This window comes from Canis lupus, chromosome 2 (assembly GCF_011100685.1).
Source record: "Canis lupus familiaris isolate Mischka breed German Shepherd chromosome 2, alternate assembly UU_Cfam_GSD_1.0, whole genome shotgun sequence".
Lineage (NCBI taxonomy): Eukaryota > Metazoa > Chordata > Mammalia > Carnivora > Canidae > Canis > Canis lupus.
The window spans coordinates 76,650,206-76,673,373 of record NC_049223.1 but is presented as its reverse complement, the minus strand read 5'-3'; the positions used below and the strand labels follow the sequence as shown (position 1 = coordinate 76,673,373).

Here is a 23,168-nt window from a genome sequence, read left to right as displayed (position 1 = left end):
AGTTTTCAAGATAAAATTAGACCGTGTATGTAAAGCAGAGTTTCTCCGACGGGGATCTCTTGGGGATCCTGTAGGTCTGGATCAGTAGGTCTGGATAAGGCCCTGATTCAGTAGGTCTGGATAAGGCTGGTGTGTGGACCATCCTTGGACTCAGAACACCACCTTGCACAAGTTATAATAAAAGTTAGCTCTGCATTCTCTTCTAGAGATTTAATCCTTAAGGAACATCTCCAGGGGGCTGGAACCATGTTCACTACTGGTAATTTCAATACTGATAATACCTCAGGTCCACTGAAGTGGAGTGACTTGCCCAAGCACAGAAGGCTAGAAAGAGGCAGAAGCAGGATTCAAGGCCAAGTCTGTGGATCCATCCTCCCCATGCATCACGCCACCCCAAGCCCCACCCGCCTCAAGCAGCAGCCAGAGGCACAGAGCTGAGGACACAGCAGCCCTGCCCCTTCACCACATCGCCAGCCCCTGCTGGGCCAGCCAGGCCTCCGGGCAGGGGCCCAGGCTCCCCCAAAAGAGGCCCTGAGCCATCACCTCCACCCCCCCCCCCAGTGGCCTCCCCCTCCATCGCCTTATAAAGTGACCCGAGCAGCTCTTCTCCAAGTTGCAGTTAATTTTATATGGAGCGAACCCACTGTCCTCTCACTGCGGCCTCAGCCCCACAGCTTCACACATTCCTTCTGGAGCAACATTACCTAATTTAACCATAGCCCCTGCTCTCCAGGGCTCTCAAAATAGCAGCCGCCAAGGGGGGGAATATGCCCTAATGTTATCAAAATAAACAATTATCCCTCCTCCCCCACTCAGCAGGCACCAACCTCAGGACCCAGCCTTGGGGGGGTGGACAGGGAGCCGGTGGGGGGGGGCAGTGAGGGGGCCTGGGGGAGACCCAGAGAGGCTGCCAAAGCCCTGTTCTCTCCAGCCAGCCAGCCCTCTCATACATGACCTCTTCAAACATGTTCCTGGGATCTCCCCATGCCCTGCCTCCTCCCAAATCCACCAGCCACAGGCCCAGAACCCATGGGCCACTGTGGCCCTGGTTTTACCCAAGACTAGGATTCAGCTTTCACTTTCTCCTGATAATAAAAATTATGATAATAACAATTGTTTCCATTCCCCAGGAATTAATCATGAGCTACAAACTTTCTGCAAGTTGGCTTGCTGATGCCCACAAAGGATTGGTAGTCTCTTGTTTCAGACGAGGAAATGGGTGCTCGGAAAGGTAAAGTGACTTATCCAGGGTCACACAGCCAGGGTTGGGGCGGCCAAGCCCAACTGCCCCAAAGCCCTACCCATCATAGCACCTTCCACCTGGGACTCCTGGGACTCCCCTGCAGGGTCCGAGCCTGGGTGAGGAGGAATACAGGGGTTCTTCTGTGCTGGCGGGTGGGGGGGGGGGGGCTTGCTCACCTGGTATATTATTGTAGGGTCTGCTCACATGGCTGGCAACAAACCACAGGGGCCTATTTTGCCTAGCTCACATTTCACCCAGATCCTATGGGCCCTAAGTCTGTCCCCAGGGCCCCAGGGGCACAGCTGGCCTGTCAATCTGTGACTCCAAGACCCTACTCCCTGTTCACCATCCTCCCCTCCCGCCCCTGGCCCATGTGCCTCAGAACTGTGCTGCCACATTAAAGCAGGGAACACCCAAGCCACTTGCTGACATACCTTGGGTGCAACCAGTGGTTAAGGCGCTGCGAGGGCGGGCCTCCCAGTCCCCTGCTGCCCAGAATAATCATTAACTGTGGCAGAGCCACGACAGAGAGCAGAGGCAGGAGCCCCAGTGGTGGTGAGGGTGCTGAGGCCCCTGGAACTCCAGGGAGTGGCTTGGACCACCCGGCTTGCTGAGGCTGGCCTGGAAAGATTAACCTTGTATCACTAGGGCAGGTGGCCTGGCCGGTGCCTTGGGGACACTTAAAAGAGCCCGAGCCTCCTCTTCACTCACAACCTGTCCTGCCCCACTCCCCTCTCAACACTATGAGGACCCCTAAGTGAAAGGTGCTGGACAGAAGGATGGACCCTGGGGCCTGGGCCTTTCTCAAAGCAGGAGAGAGGTGTGCAGAACAAACTGGAGCCTTTGGGTTTACCTAGGACCAAATACCAAGAGGCAATCTTCAAAGGGAGGGAAAGAAAATCATAAAATAATGGTTCCTGTTATTTGTCAACTGTCTCTTCCAGCTATAGGAGATTTATATGATCTCTAATCTTCTCTAAAATCCCACCAAGAGGGTATTACCATTCTCAGCTGACAGATGAGGTTCAGAGAGGCTAAGCCACCAGCCCAGCATCACAGAGCAGTAAGTGATGGAACAAGGATAAGACTCAGGGCTGTGCCTCCCGCCCATGACACTATCCCAAAGTACAACCTGCAGAGTTAAATGGAGCAGAATAAACAGAGGAGGGGGCTAACAGGCAACTGAAAGAGCCCCCTGAATCCTAGCCAGAAACCCCAAGGATGCTCCCCTCCCCTTCCCCCCCACAATCTGGATGTACCAAGTAAAGGTAGTCCCTGGGGCTTCTAGCACCTGTCAGGGCAAGAGCGGAGCCTTCTGGAAGATGGGGGGGGGGCATGTGAAGCTACCTGAGGACCTCTTTTGGAGTGCTGGAGGGAGGAAGGTGGGACCTACAACCCCCTCCCTCCGGAGTCCGTCATCCTCCTCCTCCTCCACCAACGTTTAGAGTTGAGAATTCCCTTCGGTTGCTCAGGTGAAACCAAGGTGAGGCCCCGGCAGGCTGAGAGCTTTGATCTTATCACACATTCCTGCCCCAGCCACCCCTTCCCTTCTCCCCACCTCCCCGCCCAGGCTGACTTAACCCTTTCCTCCACTTCCCGAAATCAAAACCAGGACAGAGCTCGTCTTCCCCAGAAGAGGGAGGAGACAGGAAAGAGAAGGAAGGTGGAAAGCAGGGCCCACGCTCTTCACTCAACTCCACATCACACAACCCCAAACCCGAGCCCTGTGCGCTGCTTCCATTTCTCCTAAATTCAAATAACCAGACTCAGCCTAAACAGCCCCCGTGATTTCCCCCGCATCCACGAGCTCATCTGAGACTCCCAACAAAACCGGCCTGCTCTCTTCTCCAGCCCTGGGGGTCTTCTCTTCTGCCCTAGCCCAGGGGGGAGCTGTGTCCCCAGGTCCCCTCTTCCTACAAGGGAAACAGACTGAGAAGCCACGACTAACAAATGGGGGCTTAGACAAAATAATGAGACTCCAGGTAGCTCCCAGAGGTTGCATGGCCCTGAAAACCTGCTCTTGCAGACCTCTCCCCCAGACGCCACACTTTTTATGGACTAGTCCACCACCCAGCTGGTCTCCCTAGCAGACTGTAAAGCTCCATCAACCCCTGGCTGGATTACACCCAACACCGGGCTGGGCATAGAACTGGCACTCCATAAATGTCTGCTGGATGAATGGATGGTCCCATTTTGCATCTGGAGGAAATGAAGCTCAGAGAAGTCAAACGATGTGCCCTGGATCACACAGGTAGGGCCAGGAGGAGTACAGGAACCTCGTGACCCCTGAACTACTGCTCATTCACTCAACTGACAATACCCCAGGTGTTAGCTCAGCAGCAGGTACCCAAGGGCACGGAGGGAGACTGATGTGGGCAGGCCGCCACAAGAGGGATCCCAGGTGCGCAGGAGAGGCCAGGTTAGATCTAAGGGAGCAGCTTGCCATCTCCTCCATCTGTTCCCTGGCTCGGGGCCTGGCACCTGTGGGGGCTGGTAGCGTCAGTGAAGGAAGATGTGGAGTTGGTAACGAGGTGGCTACCTCCCCGGCTCCAAAGAATGCCCCGACGGGAAGCTACAATTTTCTCCAAGAACTCAAAGTTCTGTTCCTCTGGGTTGGCAGGTGGCCAAAGAGAAAGGAAGGAGTCCATTTTGTGGATAGAAAAATTAAGGCCCAGAAAAGAGGGTCAGTAGCTGGCTGGCAACTAAGTGGAAGCCCAGGCCTCGACCTCCGGCCTCCTGGTCTGGCCAGGTAAAGGGTGGGGGGCTGGGATGGATGTCACCTCAGCTATCTTGGTGGCTTCCTCTCATTCTTTTCCCCATGTTAATGACTCCAGCAGCAGGCCCGGGCTTCCTGCCCACACACTTGACAATAATGTGAATCTAGGGACAATGGGGGCAGATGACTTCTAGACCCCTGCCCCGGATGCATTCCTCCTTCACCAGCCAAATCCTCTACGCTCTTTAGGTCTCGCTGCCTCCAGGAAGTCTTCCATACGCCTCATGCCAAATGGATCTTTTCCTTCCCTGACTACCTGCTCTTGTCTGTACTCTGAGTGGCACTGGGTGCTTATGGCTCATGCTTCCTGCCTCTGAAGGACCCAGAGATTCTGGCGAGGAGGGACCCTGCCTCTAATTTCTCCCAGGAGGCCTGACAGATGCGGACTCAGCTCCTACCTCCCTCTGCACTTGGCTGTGTGATCTTGGGCAAGTCACTGCTTTCCACTGAGCTGTTTCCCATGGGAAAAGAAGGGATAATCCCAAATACATGGGAGAGTGGACAATGCAGATAAAACACCCAGTACAATGTCAGCCCACAGTCGGTCCTCAAGCAATGAATGAACGAGAAAATGAATGGATGAAAAAATTCCTGACTCTTCCACTGTACAGGGATGCTCAAATGACACAGTTTGGGCCTTATATGTAAATCACGCCTCCCAGCTGGGCCGTGTGGTTCTGTGCCTTGTATTTCACCCAGGTCCCCAGGATGGAGGTGGGCACACGGCTGGCTCCCAGCAGGCCCTGTCCGGCAAAAATTCACTGAACTCCAAATGACAAAACCTGTAGGCCCCACCTGTAGGAGCCTGGGACCTGACTGAGCAGGATCCAGGTTCCCAAGGGTCTCAATCCCAGGAAAAGCCAAATCCATCTCCCTGGGGAATGTTATCAGTAAGTTGGGATGGAGGCCAAGGGGCAAAAGGCACCCAAGTCTCCCAAGTAGGAGTGAGATAAGCCCACATGGCAGATATACAGTTTGCTGTATCCTCTGTCAAGGCCAGCCCAGTCTGCCTCCACCGCGTGGCCTGTCCTATGCCAGCCCTCCCCGACTACCCTCTCTTTATACCCAACGGGCTGGATCCACTGAGGGGGAGGGATGACAGCTTTGGAGGCAGACAACCTGGGCCCCACTCCCTAGTATGTAGCTGGGCCACCTACTAGACAGATGAATTGGGCCAGTCATGCCCCTGCTGTGCCTCAGTTTCCCCCTCTGCAAAATGGAGATAATAATGCCAACCTTGAGATTTCTGGGAGGATTATATGCAATAATGCCAGCAGGAAGAGGGCCCCGTGTGGGGCTTGGCTGAAGATAGGGTGGTGGTTCTCAACCAAAAGAAGGCGTGCATGCTCACTAAGCAATGGCTAACGATCTAGGTGACTGAGGTCATTGGGGAGGAGACCCTGAATGTCCCAGGGCAGAGAAGACACTGGTCTGTCCTCAGGAAACTCCGAGGTCTCTGTTCTTCTGGCCCAAGGGTCACAGGAAGGCAAACAGAGGAGAGAGAGAAGAGCCTGTGGAGTGACAGAGGCCACTGGGGCCAGGATTTATGAAGCCAGAATCTCAATCCATCCAGCCAAGAAGAGGCATGATCCCAGTTCCCAACTATTTGAAAACTGGAACCGCCAAACAAGTAGGGGGGATGAGTCAGCTGGGGTGAGGAGGAGAGGCCAGCAGCAGCAGGAGGTGGAGGCCAGAGCTGGCTCCTTGGGGGTGAGCATGGGGAGGCGGGGAAGGGAGAGATGGGGTCAGGGACCCGGAGGTGGGCTGGGAAGGGGCCAGAGGCAGCTGGGAATTCCCAGCCCCATGCCAGGAGACCATCTGTGAGGTCACCCAAGGCCACCTCTGAAGTCCTCCCCCTGCCAAGCCCCAGGCTGCCTCCCCCAGCCCACTGACGGGGACCAGGGGGAAAGATGGGGAAAGATGCCAGATGTGAAAAAATGAAACACCTGGACATGACACACCCTGGTGGGGAAGAGGCATGTCTCTACCCAGCAGCCCAAGGCCAAGGCGACAGGTCACCACATACTTGTGTGTCTCTTCCCCTTAGCTTAGCCCTGCTGCTTTTCTGAGGGTCCACGGGGGTCAGAGCGACGGCTGTGCAGCCCTACCATCCCTGGCAAGGGACCCGCTACGGGCTCCCTCGGGGCTCCCCGGGCAAGGTCTTCTGTCCTCTAGCAGAAGGAGGATGGGGCTGGGATGGGGTCCCAGGAAGCCCCCTCGCCAGTCCTGCTAAGATGCACGAACATCCTCTCTGCACCCGTGGGAGCTACTTGGCCACACCACTTGTTGCTCAGAGCCCACCAACTGCACACATCTGGGAAGGGGACAACGCGTCCACAGGCTCCAGCCTTTCCCAGGCCACACCCTGGGGTGTGCTCCCCTCCTGCTCCCCCACCAGGAAGGAGCAATCAGGGTGGAAGGGTGGACTCTGTCCTGCAGCTGTGGCCTCAGTGGGGGAAGGGGGGCAGTGACAGATCAGATGCAGTTACATCCAGGGCTCTTGGACTTCGAGGGAGCAGAGAAGCAGCGGCTTCCATTGGCTCGGTCACTGATTCCACAAGCAGAGCGCGGGGCCTGGTAAATAGTTGGCAGCAGTTTTGATCAGGAGAAGGTGTACCGTGCCGGGTGCTGGGAACCCTTAATCAAATATCACTCCGGCCTTGCCCTCAGCAGGAACAACACGAACAGAACAGCCACCATTATGTTTCACACCCTGAGTGAGGTGCATCCGCAGGGTCTCACGTCCATTGGGCAAACAGGCATCATGTTCCCTATTTCTGACCTGAGGCCCAGAGAGATGAAGCAACTTGCCCAAAGTCACAGAGCCAGTTGGAGCCGAGCTAAGACTTGTGGGCAGGGCCCTCTGAGCCCAGTGCCCTTGATCACAGTGCCCGGAGAAAGGGGCTCCGAGTCCGCTGAGGAACCAGACAGCACTGTGGGCGTGCCAGCGTGTGCCACACGCTCCAGGTCTCGGCAGAGAGCAGTGGCTGGAAGGACAGGTCCCCCTGAGCCTGGGCGGCCAAACCACCCCCTCTGCAATCCTCAGCAAGGAGCCCGGGCCTTCTTGGCCTGCTGGCTTCTCCCAAGGCCATTAATTTATTCACTTGATAAATGTCCACCTACTGTTGCCTAGCACCAGGCAAACTGCAGTGAACAAGATCTGAGGCCAGGTCCTCATGGAGCGTCCATGCTAGACTGGGGGGAAGGCAGTAAATTCTAAATAAGCACATAAATATCTAAGCATGAGCTCAGGCTGTCGGGTGTGAAGGGACCAGGGCCTGCAGCTCCTTAGATGTGCATTGGGAAGACCCCCCCCTCCCCCCGGCACCAGCTCCCTAGGCCAGTGTAGAGGCCCCAGCTCAGGCTGGGAGCGCGTGTGGTGTAGGAGGGGGGCCGACTGCTGTCGCTCTGAGTCAGGCAGGGCCGCCCCATCCCTAAGCCTTCCCCTCCAACGCCTCCTGGAGCGTTCCCATCTTAGTGGTCCCCCCCCCCCCCCCCCCCCCCCGCTTCTTCTGGACGCTCATCCCACAGACTGGAGACTTCCCTGACTCCTCTTCTGTCCCAGCCCAAACCTCATCCATCAGCAAATCCCATCGGGCCTAACTTCAAAATATATTCAACAATCAACTGCTTCTTCCCACTTCCATCGCCCTGGTATGAGGTCCCATTGTCTCCGGCCTGGACCTTGGCTCTCTGGCTTGTGCCCTTGACCCTCCACATCCTCTTCTCCGCACAGCAACTAGAGTGGCCTCTCATCTCACTCAGAAGCAAGTCCAGAGGCCTTCTCATGGCCAAGGCTCGGCACATGGACCACGCTCCTCCTCACTCCCACTGCTCCAAACACGTGGGCTTCTTGTTTTCCGCAGATATGCTGAACACCTCTGGGCCTTTGCACTTGCTGTTCCCTCTACCTGGAGTGCCCTGTCCCCAGGCCTCTGAAGGGCTTGCACCCTCACTTTCTTCAGTTGCTTCTACTCAAGTATCATCTTCTCAGAGGCTTTTCCTGACCGCCCCGTCCTACCTCATCACTCTCTCTATCCTCTTCCCTGCTTTCTCTTTTCCTCTGAGTACTTCTTGCCATCTGACATATTATATTTATTATCTGTCTTCCTGCACTAGCTATATTGCAAGTAACACAAGGGGGGGGGGGGGAATTTGACTTTTTGTTCCCTGCTGTAATCTCAGTGCCAGGAACAAGGTTAGGTCCTTAGAAGATGCTCAACAAATACTTGCTGAGTGAATTTTACGTCCACCATGCACCTGTAGGGGGACTTTAGTCTGTGGGACATTTAGTCACATACATCACTGGTCCATTCATTCATTCCCCACACACTGCAGGCTTTTGTGGACCAGGTACCCTCCCCACCCCAAAGCCAGAGCAAGGGCTGTGGTAGGTGGCCAGGAGCTGGACCTCAGGACACCTCAGGGATGCCACAGAGATGCTCTTAGGTCCCTGCAACTCTGGCACAGGGGGCCATGGGGGAAAGGAGGGAAGGGTGGGTTCTGGGGGCGGCTGATGCTCGAAGGCCCCACATTCCCAGGCCTCAAAAAGCAGCCTTGTTCCCGGGGCTCTCAGGCTTTCTTGATGGTGCCCCTAGCCCAGCCACCCCCAGCAGCCACAAGCCACTCCCTTCTCAAGGCCACTATTGACAGGGACCCAACACCAGCAGTGAGGCTGGCGGCTCCCCGCGAAGTGAGTTCCACACATTCTTCTAGGTTTCAGTCAGCCAGCCTGGGCGCTGGGGCGGCCGGGACCGGGGAGCAGGAGGGGGCAGCAGGGCCAAAGAGGCCAGGGCCTGGGTTGGGGCAACATTCCAGTAGGGCTGGGATCCTCAGCCCAACCTCCCTCTTCCTGGAAGGAGGGTGATGGGAACAAGGCCAGGGTGGGCCCTGGGAGGCGGGGGCACTGTGCTCGCCATATCCTTGGGAAGCTGCTGGGGGACAGGGTCAAGTTCACCCATTGGCTCTCCAGCCTGATGTCTCACAGCTGGGATGGACTGGGGAGGGGGGCCATGGGCCAGAGCTGAGAGCCCTTCCCACACATCCCAGTGGTTGAAGATCCAGGATCTACATGTCTGGCTTCCAAGTGGCCTCTCAATCATGGCTCTGTATCCTTCCACATCTTGGGCAGCCCCTCCAAGAGTCTCCCCACGAGGCCAAGGAGCCTTGAAGCCTCTGAAGACTCACTCTAACCCTGAGGCCCCAGGGAACAACCATGGTAACCCCGTGAGAGATCCATGCATGGTGGCTAGCCTTTCTTCCCCCCTCACTCCCTGCACAGGGTAGGGCCCAGCCTGGCCCCCTTGGGCCTAAAAGCCCTGGGATTAACTCAACCCTCTATAGGATCTCAGGGAATATTTGATGAGGAAATTAACTAACAAACCTGCAAATAAACAGGTAATCCCACAAGTGGCCACCCTGGAGTTCCATCTTTCTAGGCTCCTGCCAGGACAGGCATCTTCAGGGGGCCTCGTGGACGAGACATATCCACCCTGAGTGCCTCTGTCCCTGAAGCCAGACCCAGATATTCCTTGTCTGAGGCAGCCTCTGTACGACCTCAGACCTGAGTTCTTACTTTTATCAACATCAGTGACAACAGTTTTATCAACATTAGTGCCTGCTATAAGCAAGTGGGCTGCTAGGCAGAGTGGTGAGGAGAGAAGTCTGGTTTCAAAGCCTGGCTCTTGGTACCACCGAGGATATATGTAGGTGACCCACTGGGCAAATTATGGAACTTTCTTTTTTTTTTTTTTTTTTAATTTATGATAGTCACACACACACAGAGAGAGAGAGAGAGAGAGAGAGGCAGAGACATAGGCAGAGGGAGAAGCAGGCTCCATGCACCGGGAGCCCGATGTGGGATTCGATCCCAGGGTCTCCAGGATCACGCCCTGGGCCAAAGGCAGGCGCTAAACCGCTGCGCCAGGGATCCCAATTATGGAACTTTCTGTGCATCAATGTCCTCTGCTTAGAGAATGAGAACCATACTAGGAGCTATGGCTTCGTGCATTCAACAGATATACTGAATGAGCACCTACTACCTGCCAGATGCTAAAGATAAAGCAGCAGCAAACAAAAATACGCAAGGTCCTGTTCTCATGGAGCTTAAATTGATTGGGGGGGTGTGTGTAAATAAATAAACAAATACTTATCAGATAGCGACAAGAAAAAAAATAAAGCAGTAAGGGGACAAAGAGTGTTGGGCAGAGTAGTCAGGGATTTAAAGGAAGGGAGGCAGAGGGTCACATAGATATTTAAGGGACAAACGTTCTAGGTAGAAGGAACAGCAGATGCAAAGGCCCTGAGGTGGGAGTGTGTTTGGCATATTGGAAAAACAAAGACCAGTGTGGCTGGAGTGAGTAAGCAAGGGGAAAGTTGGCAAGAAGAGAAGTTTGAGAGGGAGCAGGGGAGGCTGGATCCCAAAGGGCCTCGTAGGCTATATTAGGGCAGGGGCTTGAGTCTGATGGTGAGCAGCAGGGGGAATGCAGGGAGGATCTGACACGTGAGGATTTGTTGAGAAACTCTGTGTCTGGCAAACAGTAGGCACCAATAAATGTGAACTGTCCATATGATTTTTGTCAGCATCTGGCCTGGCAGCCCAAGACTTACCTCCCTACCACTGCAAGCCCTGAACCCAGTCACCTTCTGCCACCTTCCTTCCACCCCTCTCCCCGGCTGCACCTCAGATCCACAGATCCCAACATGCCTGCGCTCAGACTAAGAACAGGTCCGGGCCGAGCCAGGTGGGGGCCACTACTCCCCAGACACAGGGAGCTGGGCCCCATGCATGGAGGGGTGGGGGTCCCTCTCTGCCCCTTCCAGCCTCCACCTCCCTCTATGGCCTGTAGCCCTCCCTCTAGAAATCCTCAAGGCATACTCACAAGCTCCACCTCCCCACAGCAGGTCTGGAGCAAGAGGGGCGGGGGCTGGGGCAGGGGGGTGGGCAGGGCAGTCAGTTATGTCCAGGGAAGGGCTGAGGTAGCACGACCCCAGGGGGGGAAGGGGAGGCTCCTTTAGCTCCTCCATTTCCCCTCCGCCCACAGCCTCCCTAGTGAGGAAACCCAGCAGAGGCAGGAAACAGGTATCTCAGTGACTTCCCTCCTCAGTCCTGAAAAACACCGTAATCATGGCAGCCCCCTCAAGATTCCTGTCTCCTGGTGGGGCTGGCCCCAAGAAAGGAAGGGCTAAGGCCCCAGCAGGAAGAACAGGGATCAGCAGGCCAAGGCAGGCACTGAGTCACCCAGGCCTGGCCCCCACCCCGAAGCAAGCCTCTCCACCTCCTCTGAAATTACTCCCACACTTAATCACAGACCACTGCTTCCTCTGCCTCCTGCCCCCAGTGAGGTCTCGAGCTCCCTAAGGACCACCTTACCTTCCTCTATTGGCTTGTGGATGTGAACCAAAGGGCGGAAAAGATAAAGGACAGTGTGGGTGAGGAGGAACCCAGGGCTTGCTGGGGCCCTGGGCTAGGAACCTGATTTCATGTAAAATATACAATGAACTTCTTATCCCATTTTACAGATGTGGAAACTGAGGCCGAGGAAGAAGAAATTGCCCCATATCACAGGCTAGAAAATGACTGAGCTGGGATTCAAACTTCTTGGGTCCAAGCTCTTTCCAGCTCTCCGCCATCAGCGTGGGGAAGGACTCAAGTGAAGACCTTGGTGTGGTTGCTGAGGAGACTATAATCCTGCAGGGTCGGAACTGCGTGTTGACCCATCTCAGTTCTGGGAAAGCAAAGACGGGGCCTGTTCCTGCTCACCCATAAACCCCAACCCCTAGCACAGTGCCAGATGCACTGGTACACAGTAGGTGCTTAGCAACAGCTGCTGAATGAATGAACCCCTGAACTCCCACTGACTGACTGTCATGGAAGGCTGCTCAATGAAGATATGTTGAATGAACAAGTGAGTGAGACGATTGGCTGCCATCTGGAATTTCTGTGTAAATTCCTCCAGCACACAGCACATAGCTCCACCCTCCTCCTCACTCGGCCCTGTGGAACCCTGTGGAACCCTTGTGGATCCCTGTGGAACCTCGCATCCAGGAGCTCTCAGCAGGGAGCAGAGCTGGGGGAGCTGCAGAAAAGGAAGACATCCTATGTGCTAGGTTCGTGCCTACTTTCTGGAAAGTAAAGATCAAGTTTGGATCAAGCCTGGGAAGCAAGTGGATGGGCATCTGCTGGATACCCTGGGGTGAGAGGCTGAGGTGGGGAGTGGGGGAGGAGAGGTTCTAGGCGGGTGGGGCATGTGAGCTGAGGGGTCAGGCCCAGGGTGGGGGTTAAGGAGTGACTCAGGAGGGCAGAGGTGAGACACAGCGGGCCAGGCCAGGACAGGGATTCAGTCACTGGGTAAACACTGGCTAAGAGAAAGTCCCTCTCTTGGCTCTGAGAAGGGGCTGGGGGTAGGGGGCGGGGGGTTAGGGACAAGAACCGCCTAGGACCACCTCAAAGAGGGTGGGGGTAGCTGTGTGGTTCTCCAGGGCAGGCCCAGCTCCCAGATGTGCCCCCACCCACAGCTGCCACCAGCTGCCTGCCCACTGACCCCGCCCCGCCCTTCTGGAGTTCACTCAGGTCCTCGGAGCGTCCCTGGTCAAGCATTCTTTGCACCGGCCCGTCCAAGCTCAGAGCAGGGAACCTGGCTGTCGGGGCAGGCCTCCCCTGCACCTGAGGACCCCGGAAGAGGAGAGCTAGGAGACCGACCTAGGTCCCGTACCAGGCACTCTCAGGCTCCTTCCACGCAGTCCTGCCACGCACCTTCCAGCTCGACACTTCGAGGCCAAGCATTCTGAGTTCTCTTTGGGCTTGCCCGAGGTCACACAGCTCCGGGGCGAGGAGCAGGGATGGATTCAAGTCCGGGGGTAGGGCTCCAGGGCCCGGGGAGCGGGGGGGTGTCCACACACACCTCACTTCGGTCCGGAATGGCTTTTCAACTTGTGCCTGCCTGGTCCTAGCTCCCCAGGGGGCCGGACGGCCTGGTAAAGTTCCAGCGAGGGCTGATAGGCTCCCCATCACCAGTGAGTGCCCCCTCTCCAAGTTGGCACAGAAAAGGGTGCCCCGGCCCGGCCAAGTTCCCGCCCTGCTCCAAGTTTCTCCGCCTGGTCCCCAGGAATGGCAGGCCGGGCCATGCCCAGCGCGACCGGGAGGCTCCGCAACGTGGCCGGGCGACCCGGGGGCTCTCCCGCGGGCCGGCCCCGCCCCCGCCCCCACGCGGGGCTCCCCGGGCGCCTCTCGCCACCGCCCCACGGCGCAGGGGGGCGCAGGCCCGTGCCGGCCCGGGGTTCCCCCCCCGCGGCGGGCGCCCCCGTCCCGGGCCGGAGTCCCGGCCAAGTTGGCGGGCGCCCCCCGCCCCGCACACTCACCGCGAGCAGCCGCCCGTGCAGCAGCAGCGCCAGCAGCAGCGCGCCCGCCGCCCGCTGTCCCATGGCCCGGCCCGCTCCGCTCCGCTCGTCGCTCGGCGCCCGCCCGCAGCCGCCCGCTCCCAGCCTGCGGAGTCCTCGGGACGGCGCGGCCCGCTCCGGCTCCCGCTCCCGCCGCCCCCGCCCCTCCCGCCGCCCGCCCCGCCCCGCCCCGCCCCGCCCCCGGCGCCTGGCCCCGCCCCGGACCGCCCCGCCCCGCCCCCGGCAGGCCCCGCCCCCGGCAGGCCCCGCCCCCGGACCGCGGGCGCCGCGAGCCCGAGCCCGAGCGGCCGCGCTGCCAACTGGGCCTTTGTCTGGGCCCCCAGCCCCCTCGGCGCGGGCCGCGGCCCCGCCCGGCTCCCCGCCAAACCCGGCCTGGAGTGCGGGATGGGACGGGGCCCGCTGTCACCCCCTCTCACCCGGGACCCCTCACTCGGGCCGCTAGGGCTCCCGCGCTCTCGCACACGCGCGCACACCCCGCGCTGGCCTCCCCACGACCTCTCACACTCGGCCTCGCCCCCACCCCCACCGGTGCACACCTGCAGACCTCACGCCCTCCCGCGTTCCCGCGCTCGCCCGCTCTGTCTTCAAAACTGTCACCCGCAGGGTGACATGACTTACACACACACGCCACCGCTCAGGTTCCTGTTAACTTTTTTTTACGCAGACTCACAAGTGTGAATCCCCAGACCCGAAGCATCAGGACGTGTTTTCGCACACAAATTCGCCTGTGCCTTATACACAGGCCCGTATCATCGGCTCATGCACGGGTTGGCTTGTCTTTTTTGCATTTTTCTCCCGCACTAACCACAGCGCCTTACAGTGGGCACTTGAGAGTGAGCTGAATTGCCCCGCACACACGCACCATTTTCCCCATAAACCACGACACATCAACTTGTATTGACATACATCAGAGACCGAGTGCCAGAGACACACCGTTCGCACACCCAGGCCCAGACACAGATGCTCCAGTGGCAAATCCCAGTCCCCGCTGATCCACCACTGACACAGACCCACAGACAGCACACTTGGCCATGCCACTGGGCCTCTCTGCCTGCACTCAGGTCTCCTCTCTGCCTGAAAATTTCCAGGGCAACCCAGGCTGCTGATGGGTGGAGAGAAAACTGGTGTGTGTGTGCGTGTGTGCATGTAGCTTAGAGGAAAACCTTTTGAGTAATGATGGAGGGGAATAAAAACTGAAGTTTCCATTGTTTCCTATGAGAGTTGCTAGGTTCCAGGGACTCAGGGCTGGGTTTGAGGCCAGGAGTGAGGTGAGCTGTGGACAGAAGGAAATGCCCAGCGACCTAGGCGGCACCAGGCTGGGCTCCGGAAGGCGTGTTCCCTGTGATAGGAGCCTGCAGGCTCCCCAGGCACTCTGTGGCCTCCCATCCAGGCACAGGGGGGTGGAGGTGGGGGACAGACTAAGAGAATGTTAGCATCCTGACCCCCACCCCCAGGTAGATGTTCCATTCCCCAAAGATTGGGTTCTTCGCCCCTTGGGGTATATTTCTGGGGGACCAGCTTAGAGCTGTAAGGGGCAGAAACTACATCTGCAGTGGCTTGGCCAACTACCCGGCGCTGACCCAGATGCCAGGCACAACACTGAGTGAAGGCTGTTACTGCTCCAAACAGCGAGATACAGGTAGATGAAGAGGGGTTGTGTGATCTTGGCTCTGAGTGACCCCTAATCTGGTGGAGGCAAAGGGCAGGATATAGTCTCTGTCCTTGTGTTGTTCTCAGCCTGATGGGGAATCCTGCCTGTACCACCTTGCCATGTAATCTTGAGCAAATTACTCCACCTTCTGATGTCTCAGTCTCATCGTCTAGAAAACAGGAAAAGGAGAATAATACTAAGACCTCTCTCACAGTGTTGTTGAGGGCAAAAATGAATTATTTTTTTTTTTAAGATTCTATTTATTCATGAGAGACACACACACAGAGAGAGGCAGAGACACAGGCAGAGAGAGAAGCAGGCTCCATGCAGGGAGCCCGACGTGGGACTCGATCCCAGGTCTCCAGGATCAGGCCCTGGGCTGAAGGCGGCGCTAAACCGCTGAGCCACCCGGGCTGCCCTTAATTTTTAAATTTTTTTAAAGAACAGTTTTGGGCACAAAGTAAGCACTACGTAAAGGGTCCCATCTCTCCTGCTGTTTCTGGGTGAGCTCCTAATCTGAAGAAGGGGACACACTTCTGCAGTTAGGGGGCTCTAGTCTGATGGAGGAGCAGCTTCTACACCCAATGTGTTGCTCCTAATCTGAAGGCTAGATGCAGCCTTTACCCCGAGGATCTCCAGTCTGATGCGTGAGTACAGCCTTTGTGCTTGAGAACTCCCTCTCTGATGAAGAAGGTTACAAAACTTCAGTGACGTCAGAGCTGGCAGGTGGCCAGCCTTGGTGGCAGGATTTTTCCAAGGCCTTGCCGGTCTGTGGAGGGTCAGCCTCCATGACAAATCACATTTTGTGAGCTGCCTCAGTGTCTTTTCCCCACCTCGGGCCCTTTAAGTCTCAGAGCTTTGGCTTCTTGGATGATTTGCTCATGAGCAAAGGGAAACGGGGAACAAGCAAGCCTTTGTAGATGTCTGGTCAAGACTAAACCCAAGCTATAAGTCTTGCTTACTAAAAGGGGTTGGGGAGAGACATGGTAAAGCTGGGCTGACACGGAGGGCAGGAAAATATGGCCTGTCTAGAAAGTCTTCCAAAGTAACTCCACCCACCCTGAGGATTGGTCACCCACCTATTTATTCTGCATCCTTTCCTTCCCACTAAGGGATTTGGCTAGCTCTGTTTTCTTTTGCAGCCCTTGATATCTTTAGTAAATGTTCTCAAGTTGCTTTGTCTAGGGCCTGGCTATCTCCTCATATGGCTTCGAAGAGCAACAGAGGCAGGGCTTTTGGGCTTTGCTGAGTCCCGGAGGCGCCTGTAATCGCAACTGTACGTACTCATAGCTCAGGGTGCTCGTCATCCTCTTGGAGAGAAACAATCCAAGTCTTGCACAAGGTGCCTTAGATAAGGAGAGACAGCAAGAGTTTGGATAGGTAAGAGCAGCCAAACAATCTGGCTTGTACGAAACAGCAGTTGGGTGCCTTCAGGAACCAGGAGCTAGAGTTTGTGGGTCATCTGTCTGCCGCTCCAAAATTGACAGGACTCAGCTTTTCCTGGCTTCCACTTCCACTCCAAATCTTTTCTCTGCCTCAGAGCTTCTCACTTGTTTCATTTTCCTCCTTCCTTCCTTCCTTCCTTCCTTCCTTCCTTCCTTCCTTCCTTCCTTCCTTCCTTCCTTCCTTCCTTCCTTCCTTCCTGGCTGCAGTGAATGGTTGGGTAGGTTGTTCACTGAACAAAAGTATGCAGCCAAGTAAGTGGGCCCTGCTTTGGGGCTATGTCTGCCCTGAGGGGTGACCTTTTGCTCATTTGAGTAAAGGCACCGTGTGGGCTAGCTGTGGACTTGTATTCATTTAATTATGAAATAAACACCTATTTTGTACAAAGGTTCCAAAGCCTGTGTGGGCAAACAGATGCTGGCAGGGTAGGGATATGTCCTTGGATGAGAATGTAGAGCTAGAAAATTGGTATTAAAAGGGAGTGGAGATGGAGGAGAGGAAACTTGGAGGTATTGGGAAGAAGAGGAGGACACAGTCTAAGCAGGCAGTAAGTTAAAGTTCCTGTGCAGAGGGGGAGGACCCTACAGGCCTGGCAAGATAGAGCCCTGCCCATTTCTCCAGCCACACCCCTCCCCCAACCTGGTCTCTGTACATGCTTTTCCTTCTTGAGTGCTTTTCCCACCCAATACCCACCCCACTTGTCCTACTGTCTTGTAGCATTTAGCTCCAAGATCATGCCACCATAGGAGCCTTCCCGCCTTCCCTGCCTTCTCAGGCTAGGTCATGTTCCCTGCTGCACTTCCCCACAACCTGCCTCCCCCAAGTTGCTCTTGCAACATTTTTACAATGACAATAATTTGGAAGATCATTTAATATTCTGAGCATAGGGGGCACCTGGGTGGCTCAGTGGGTTAAGCGTCTGCTTCAGTTCAGGTTGCGATCTGGGAGTCCTGGGATGGAGCCCTACATCTGGGGAGCCTACTTCTCCCTCTCCCAGCTTGTGCTCCTTCTCTCTCTCTCTCTCAAATAAATTAATAAAATCTCTTAAAAATTATTATGAGGAGTAATAAAGGCAGGGAGCATGATGGTCTGGTTTCTGTATTGTTCCCAACCACATCTCCTGTGAAGGGCACAGTGCCTGGCAGGGAGCTGGCACTTGGATGATTTCACTTGAATGAAAGAACAAGTTGGTTCAAGCATGGCATAAGATATAAATGTTCCCCCTTCTGGTTTGTACTCCAGGCAGATAAACTCCCCTTGCTGTCTGATTCACGCTGAATCGCATTTGGTTACTAGAACAGTTCTGGGGAGTTGGCAAGTGAGTGTGTTTTATGACTGCCCTCCTCAAGACAGAGAAACTGAGGCCCCCGAGCATGAAGCAGCTTGCCTAGATCACACACAGTCAATAGGAGGTAGAGCCAGGCTTCACATCCACATCTGTCAGACTCTAGAACTTTCTTGACCATATCCATTTCTGCCTCCACCTGGGTTATTTGCAACTCTGCCTAGGCAGAAATGTGACATTTCTGAAAATAGCCTTGATTCGGTCCCTCTGCCCCTTCCAGATATCCTCCCCACCAACCCTTATCATTCTCAATCACTTTCTTTCTTTTTTTTTTTTTTTTTCTCTCAATCACTTTCTTGCTGAACTCCCCACCTGGGGTCCCAGGCCCCAGGGCAGGGTTCCCACTCTGTACCTCATGGATCACCTGCCCTCTGAGATGCTCCTTCAAAAAGGGGTTCCCTGCTCAAGAAGTTTGGGAACGCTGTGCTCTTTCCTACCCTTTGGCCATCTCAAGGGATACCAACACAGGAAAGTTTCTGAGCAAGCCTCCAGCAAAATCGGCTTGCCCAACTCTACTTAATCCAGCATTCCTCAAGATACTTGAGAAAGGAGCCATTTGTTTTTATGAAAAAATCTTTTAACATCGCACAAGACTGGGGTTTCTCATAACACACTTTGCAGATACTGCTGCAGAGCCTCGCTCCTGAGCTGACCATAAATGGTCTCTATAATTTGAATTTGTCACTCACGCACCCCCCCGCTCTCCAGCCAGGCTGGAATTCTTATGGCCTGCATACACCCCCCCTCACATTCCTACCCGCACACTCTTGCTTCAGTTATAGAAGACTTCTGTGCAAGGCCCGTAGCTGGTGCTCTGTTCATTTCCCTTCCTTTGCTCCCGTACACACATGCATTTTACCGCATGTGCTCAGTGTTATGTGTACCATTTCATGTCTTGCTCCCCTTGCCTAATTCTTCAGAAACGCAGTTCCATGTGTCAGTCAACGCCAGGGCTACTTACAAATGTCTCTACGGCTCGGTGCCAGTCCCCAAACTATTTATTACCAGTCTGAGATGAGATAAGAAACGTTCGCCGAGTGTAGATCAACTGTAATTGGTAAGCACTCTGGTTAGCTCAGCTGACCATTTTTTTTCTTGCCATATTGGCTCCAGATTCCAAGCAGTGCGGGGATTTACATACTACTACATGGTCTTTTATTGCAAATGGTAACTGTTGGCGATTTGTGGGACAGCTCCTTTGAACAGCACTCACACTGACTTTGTACATCATAGTTCTCATAGTCATTTGGTATAGTGCCCCCTAAACTCACCATACTTCGTCAACCCTATCCTATTGTTGGATATTTGGGCTGTTTCCAGGTCGTTGTGATTAATAAAGCACTGCTGTGAACGGGTACGCATGCATCTGTGTGTTTACTTCTGCAACTCCCTCAGTTTTTAAGGACCACGAATCCGAGGCCAGAAAGGTGGACGGTCATGAACGGCAGAGGCCAGCCTCCCACCCTGGCCTCCTGACCCCGGCCCCCTAATTCCTTCCTCCAGCCTGAAGGGCCCTTCCTACTGGGCAGATTTTCCGTCCCTTTCATGCTTTTCTTTGCTAGGTTATGAGGTTTCTGCAGTGTTCCCACATGTTGTCTTTTGGAGCTTGAGAGAAATCCTTTTGGAATGTCCTGTGCCTTCTCCCTCGAGTTCCCGGCTTTGTTCAATTGTTCACGATAAATTCCTGCCCTGCTGGGAGGGGCCCAGAGGCTGTTAAGTTTGCCAAAAATGGTGGTACCAACTCAGGCACAGCACATGTCTGAGGCTCTTTGCTTCTACTGAGATTTCAACCTAAAAGAGGGCAATGTGGATGCGGTTGGGGGTGAGGGGGTATCGCCCACCCCTGGTTTTCTGCTTCCTTTGTAGAGTAAGCAGAGTGAGTTGTGTGCAGACAGAAAGGACAGTGAGGGGTAAGGTGGGCCTCAGGAATGAGCTGGGGGCTGGGGAGGGCTAGAGTGGGGGAGAGTCAGGTTCATGAGGTTCAGAGACAGGAAAGGTGGGTGGAGGAGTGAGGGTTGGGAGCAGGACAGTGTGTCACTCCAACATGCGCCTTGGCAGTACACATGTATTTTCTGGAATCGTAGAATAGTGATATCAAATTATCTGTCTGATAAAAGCGCTATGGTAGATTTTCAAAAAATATATACAAAAATCATTCTGATGTCACGCACCTATCCCCAGTGGTCCCCAACGATGCAGGGACCAGTGGATTGGGCAATTGAGACACAGGTGACCTTTGAGGAAATTTCTCCCTTTGTTTCCTATTTCCCGGAAAGAGCATATCCCGGGTTAACACTGCCCTGTCTGGAACACTGGTGTTGAGGAGCAGCCCAAACCCCTGGAGTTAAACACCATTTTTGTTTTGTCTAATTTACCGCATATTTTGGATACCAAGATTTACCTCTCTTTCTTTTGGAGTCCATTCAATAAACACTAAGAAAAGAAGCAATTTGGATAGAAAGGGCATTGGCTGAGGGTCAAGCCCCAGGTGGGAATCCCAGCTCTCCTCCGAACCAGCTGGAGGAGCGTGGGCATGTCACTTCTACTCTTTGAGTCTCAGTTTTCCCCTCTGCAAAATGGGGTACTAAAACCGAGCCTCACAGGGAGCAGAGAGGGCTGAAAGCCCATATTTCTGGCCTTGGTGGCATGCCTGGAACACAGTGTGGGCGCTCAATAAATGATGAGGTACTTCTGCAGCGTGAAGGACTTTCCCCGACCGCCCCCAGCGGTGGGGACACCTAGCTTCTTCTGTTTACAAGCCGGACAGCACACTAGGCTGTGGCATTGTTCTGTAGCCAGCACGCTGCTTCCTGTTTACACAGACCTTGCAGATGCATGGCTTGAACAGTGGACGTGGAGGACTTCCTGTGGCCTCTGCATGGCCATGTGGAACAGAGAGCCTTCTCTAGCGAAGAGCCTTATTTTCTCAGGACTTGAGCTGAGTGACTGGTGCAAGGGGTTTGTGAGCAGTGAGTATCCAAGGAGCAGTTGGGCTAAATGCAGACATCCTGTCCCTTTCACGTTCAACCCAAACCCCCACCAATGGTCAAAGTTCATTTGAGCACCTACTATGTATTGCGCTCTGTAATGATATTTGCCATTCATTGGGCATCCACTGTGTACTTTTGCAGAGCATCTACTACTTGAAAGATGTTATAATCATGAAGATAATTATTGAGCACCTACTGTACACATAATACTCTAGAATGACGGCTGCCATCCAGTTTTAGAAGAGTCACTGTGTTGTATGCGGTGTAATCATCTTTATCATAATCATTTATGCCTAACCTCGATGTGCATCTCATTCATACAATAAGGACAATAATACCTTCCTTGAAGGACTGATATGGGGATTAAATGAGTTGATATGTAGAAAGCGCTTAAAACAATGACTGGTGTATAGGGAAGAGCTTAATAAATGTTGGCCACCATCATGGATAATTATTAAACACCCATTGCATGCAAGACACTCTAATCATCAGACAATTGTAGTTATCATTGCTGAGCATCAATTGGGCACACGGCCCTATAATCAGTATTTATAACTGAGCCCCTGTTGTGGGCTAGACACTGGGGAATTCAGGAACAGTGTCCTAGGCAAGGATCTTATGCTCTGATTAGGGGAAATTAAACTATTTGGGTGGTAGGCATCTCCAGGAGAGTCAGGGACAAATCCTATGCAAATACCGACCTAAAGCAGGAAGGGGATGGCTTTGAGCGGCCAGACAGAGGATTTGGGAATCAGGACACCCTCTCCTGAGTCAGGCCAAAATGGATTCTAATAAGCTGTATTCCTACAAGTGTTCACCTGGGGGATGGGTCACTGGAGAACCCACCAGACCCACCAGACAAAGGCCAAAGTCTTCTCTCTTGGGAGGGAAGGAATGCAAGAGACAAGGAAAGGAGTGTGCTACACTGCTGAGCTTTGGACCTAGAGAGGATATCCCAGGTTCTCCGGAGATGAAATACAAGTGAGGGTGAATTCAGTAAACTAAAATCCTATTCCCCCTTTCTTCCTCCTATCCTGAGACCTCCATGGTGAACTCCTGGCAGGGATATTCAGGCTTGCCACTTTCTCTTTTTGGCCATAGAGCTCAGCCAGAGCAGGCCACTCCCTCCAAGAGTCATGGAATCTTGTAGAACTGCAGGTTCTGCATTATTTCAAGGTCAGCCCCATTCCACACTCTGACCTGCCATTGGCCCTCATATTTCCAAGGAGACAGGAAAGCTCCACCAAGAAAAGGGCCTGGACCTGAAGTTCAGAGCCACACAGAAATGGCCTTGAGGGCTGAAATGGGAAGTTGGCTCAGGACTCAGGTGGCCTGAGTTCTCAAGGGTCAAGGGGGCGGGGGAGGGGTGGTGGTGGGGAGACACTCTTGATTCTTAGCCCAGGCCTGGCTTGGGACTAGGAGGATAGACTCAGAAATATCAGAGCCTGGGTCCCTTAGAGCCCATTAAAGCTACCCTACTCATTTACAGAAGGGGAAACAGGCCTAAGGGGGAGAAAGCGATGCACCCAAGGTCTCAGAGTAGACTAGTGGCACAGTCAGGCTGGAATCACAGTCTTTATGGTCCCTCAGCCAGCAGGATGGTAGAGAACTGGGTGCCTTGTGGGTCCTGACTTCTCATCACCCAAATCAGTTAGGTCTCCGAAGGCTTGGAACCCTCAGTGGCCCAGAGAACAGTTTCTCAGACATTTGCAGCAAGATACTTGGGACCTCCTCATTCTGACCCTCCTGGCCCTCATCCAGCCTGGATAGAACCATTCATTAGAGATTTCCCAGGAAGGGCAGTACCTCCAGTGGCAATGATCCCTGGTTGCCTCTCCCACTCGGCATCCTAAAGTTTTCCTCTACCTCCACCCTAAGCCTTGGTCATTAAAACCACATCTTTAAAATAATATAAAGGGGCACCGGGGTGGCTCAGTGGTTGAGCATCTGCCTTTGGCTCAGGTCGTGATTCCAGGATCCTGAGATCGAGTCTCACATCAGGCTCTCTGCATAGTGCCTGCTCCTCCCTCTGCGTATGTCTCTGCCTCTCTCTGTGTCTCTCATGAATAAATAAATGAAATCTTAAAAAAATAAAGAATAAAATAAAAGAACATATAGAAAGCACTTAGAACAGCACCTGCCACATAGTAAGTGCTCTAGGAAGTTCTGCTATTACTATCGTCATTATTATTTCTGCTCACGATGAACAGTGCTGAAGTCAACATCAACAACAATCTCAAAATCAGAAGAGGATGAAGAGGGATTGGAAATGAATAGCTAGTCCATTTCTTCCCATGGGGAAACTCCCCGGTGACCCATTC

At 54.3% G+C, this 23,168-nt stretch overlaps 1 protein-coding gene across 14 annotated transcripts in view; it reads right to left on the bottom strand.

Moving 5' to 3' along the window:
* HSPG2 (heparan sulfate proteoglycan 2) overlaps positions 1 to 13,470 on the bottom strand; it is a 99,591-nt gene extending 86,121 nt beyond the window's left edge. For all 14 annotated transcript variants that reach the window (XM_038531680.1, XM_038531682.1, XM_038531686.1 and 11 more), the window contains exon 1: positions 13,380 to 13,470. In XM_038531680.1, coding sequence (XP_038387608.1) covers positions 13,380 to 13,442 — 63 coding nt within the window. In that variant the 5' untranslated portion in view covers positions 13,443 to 13,470. The remainder of the gene's footprint in view (positions 1 to 13,379) is intronic.
* Between the last annotated feature and the right edge of the window lie 9,698 nt (positions 13,471 to 23,168).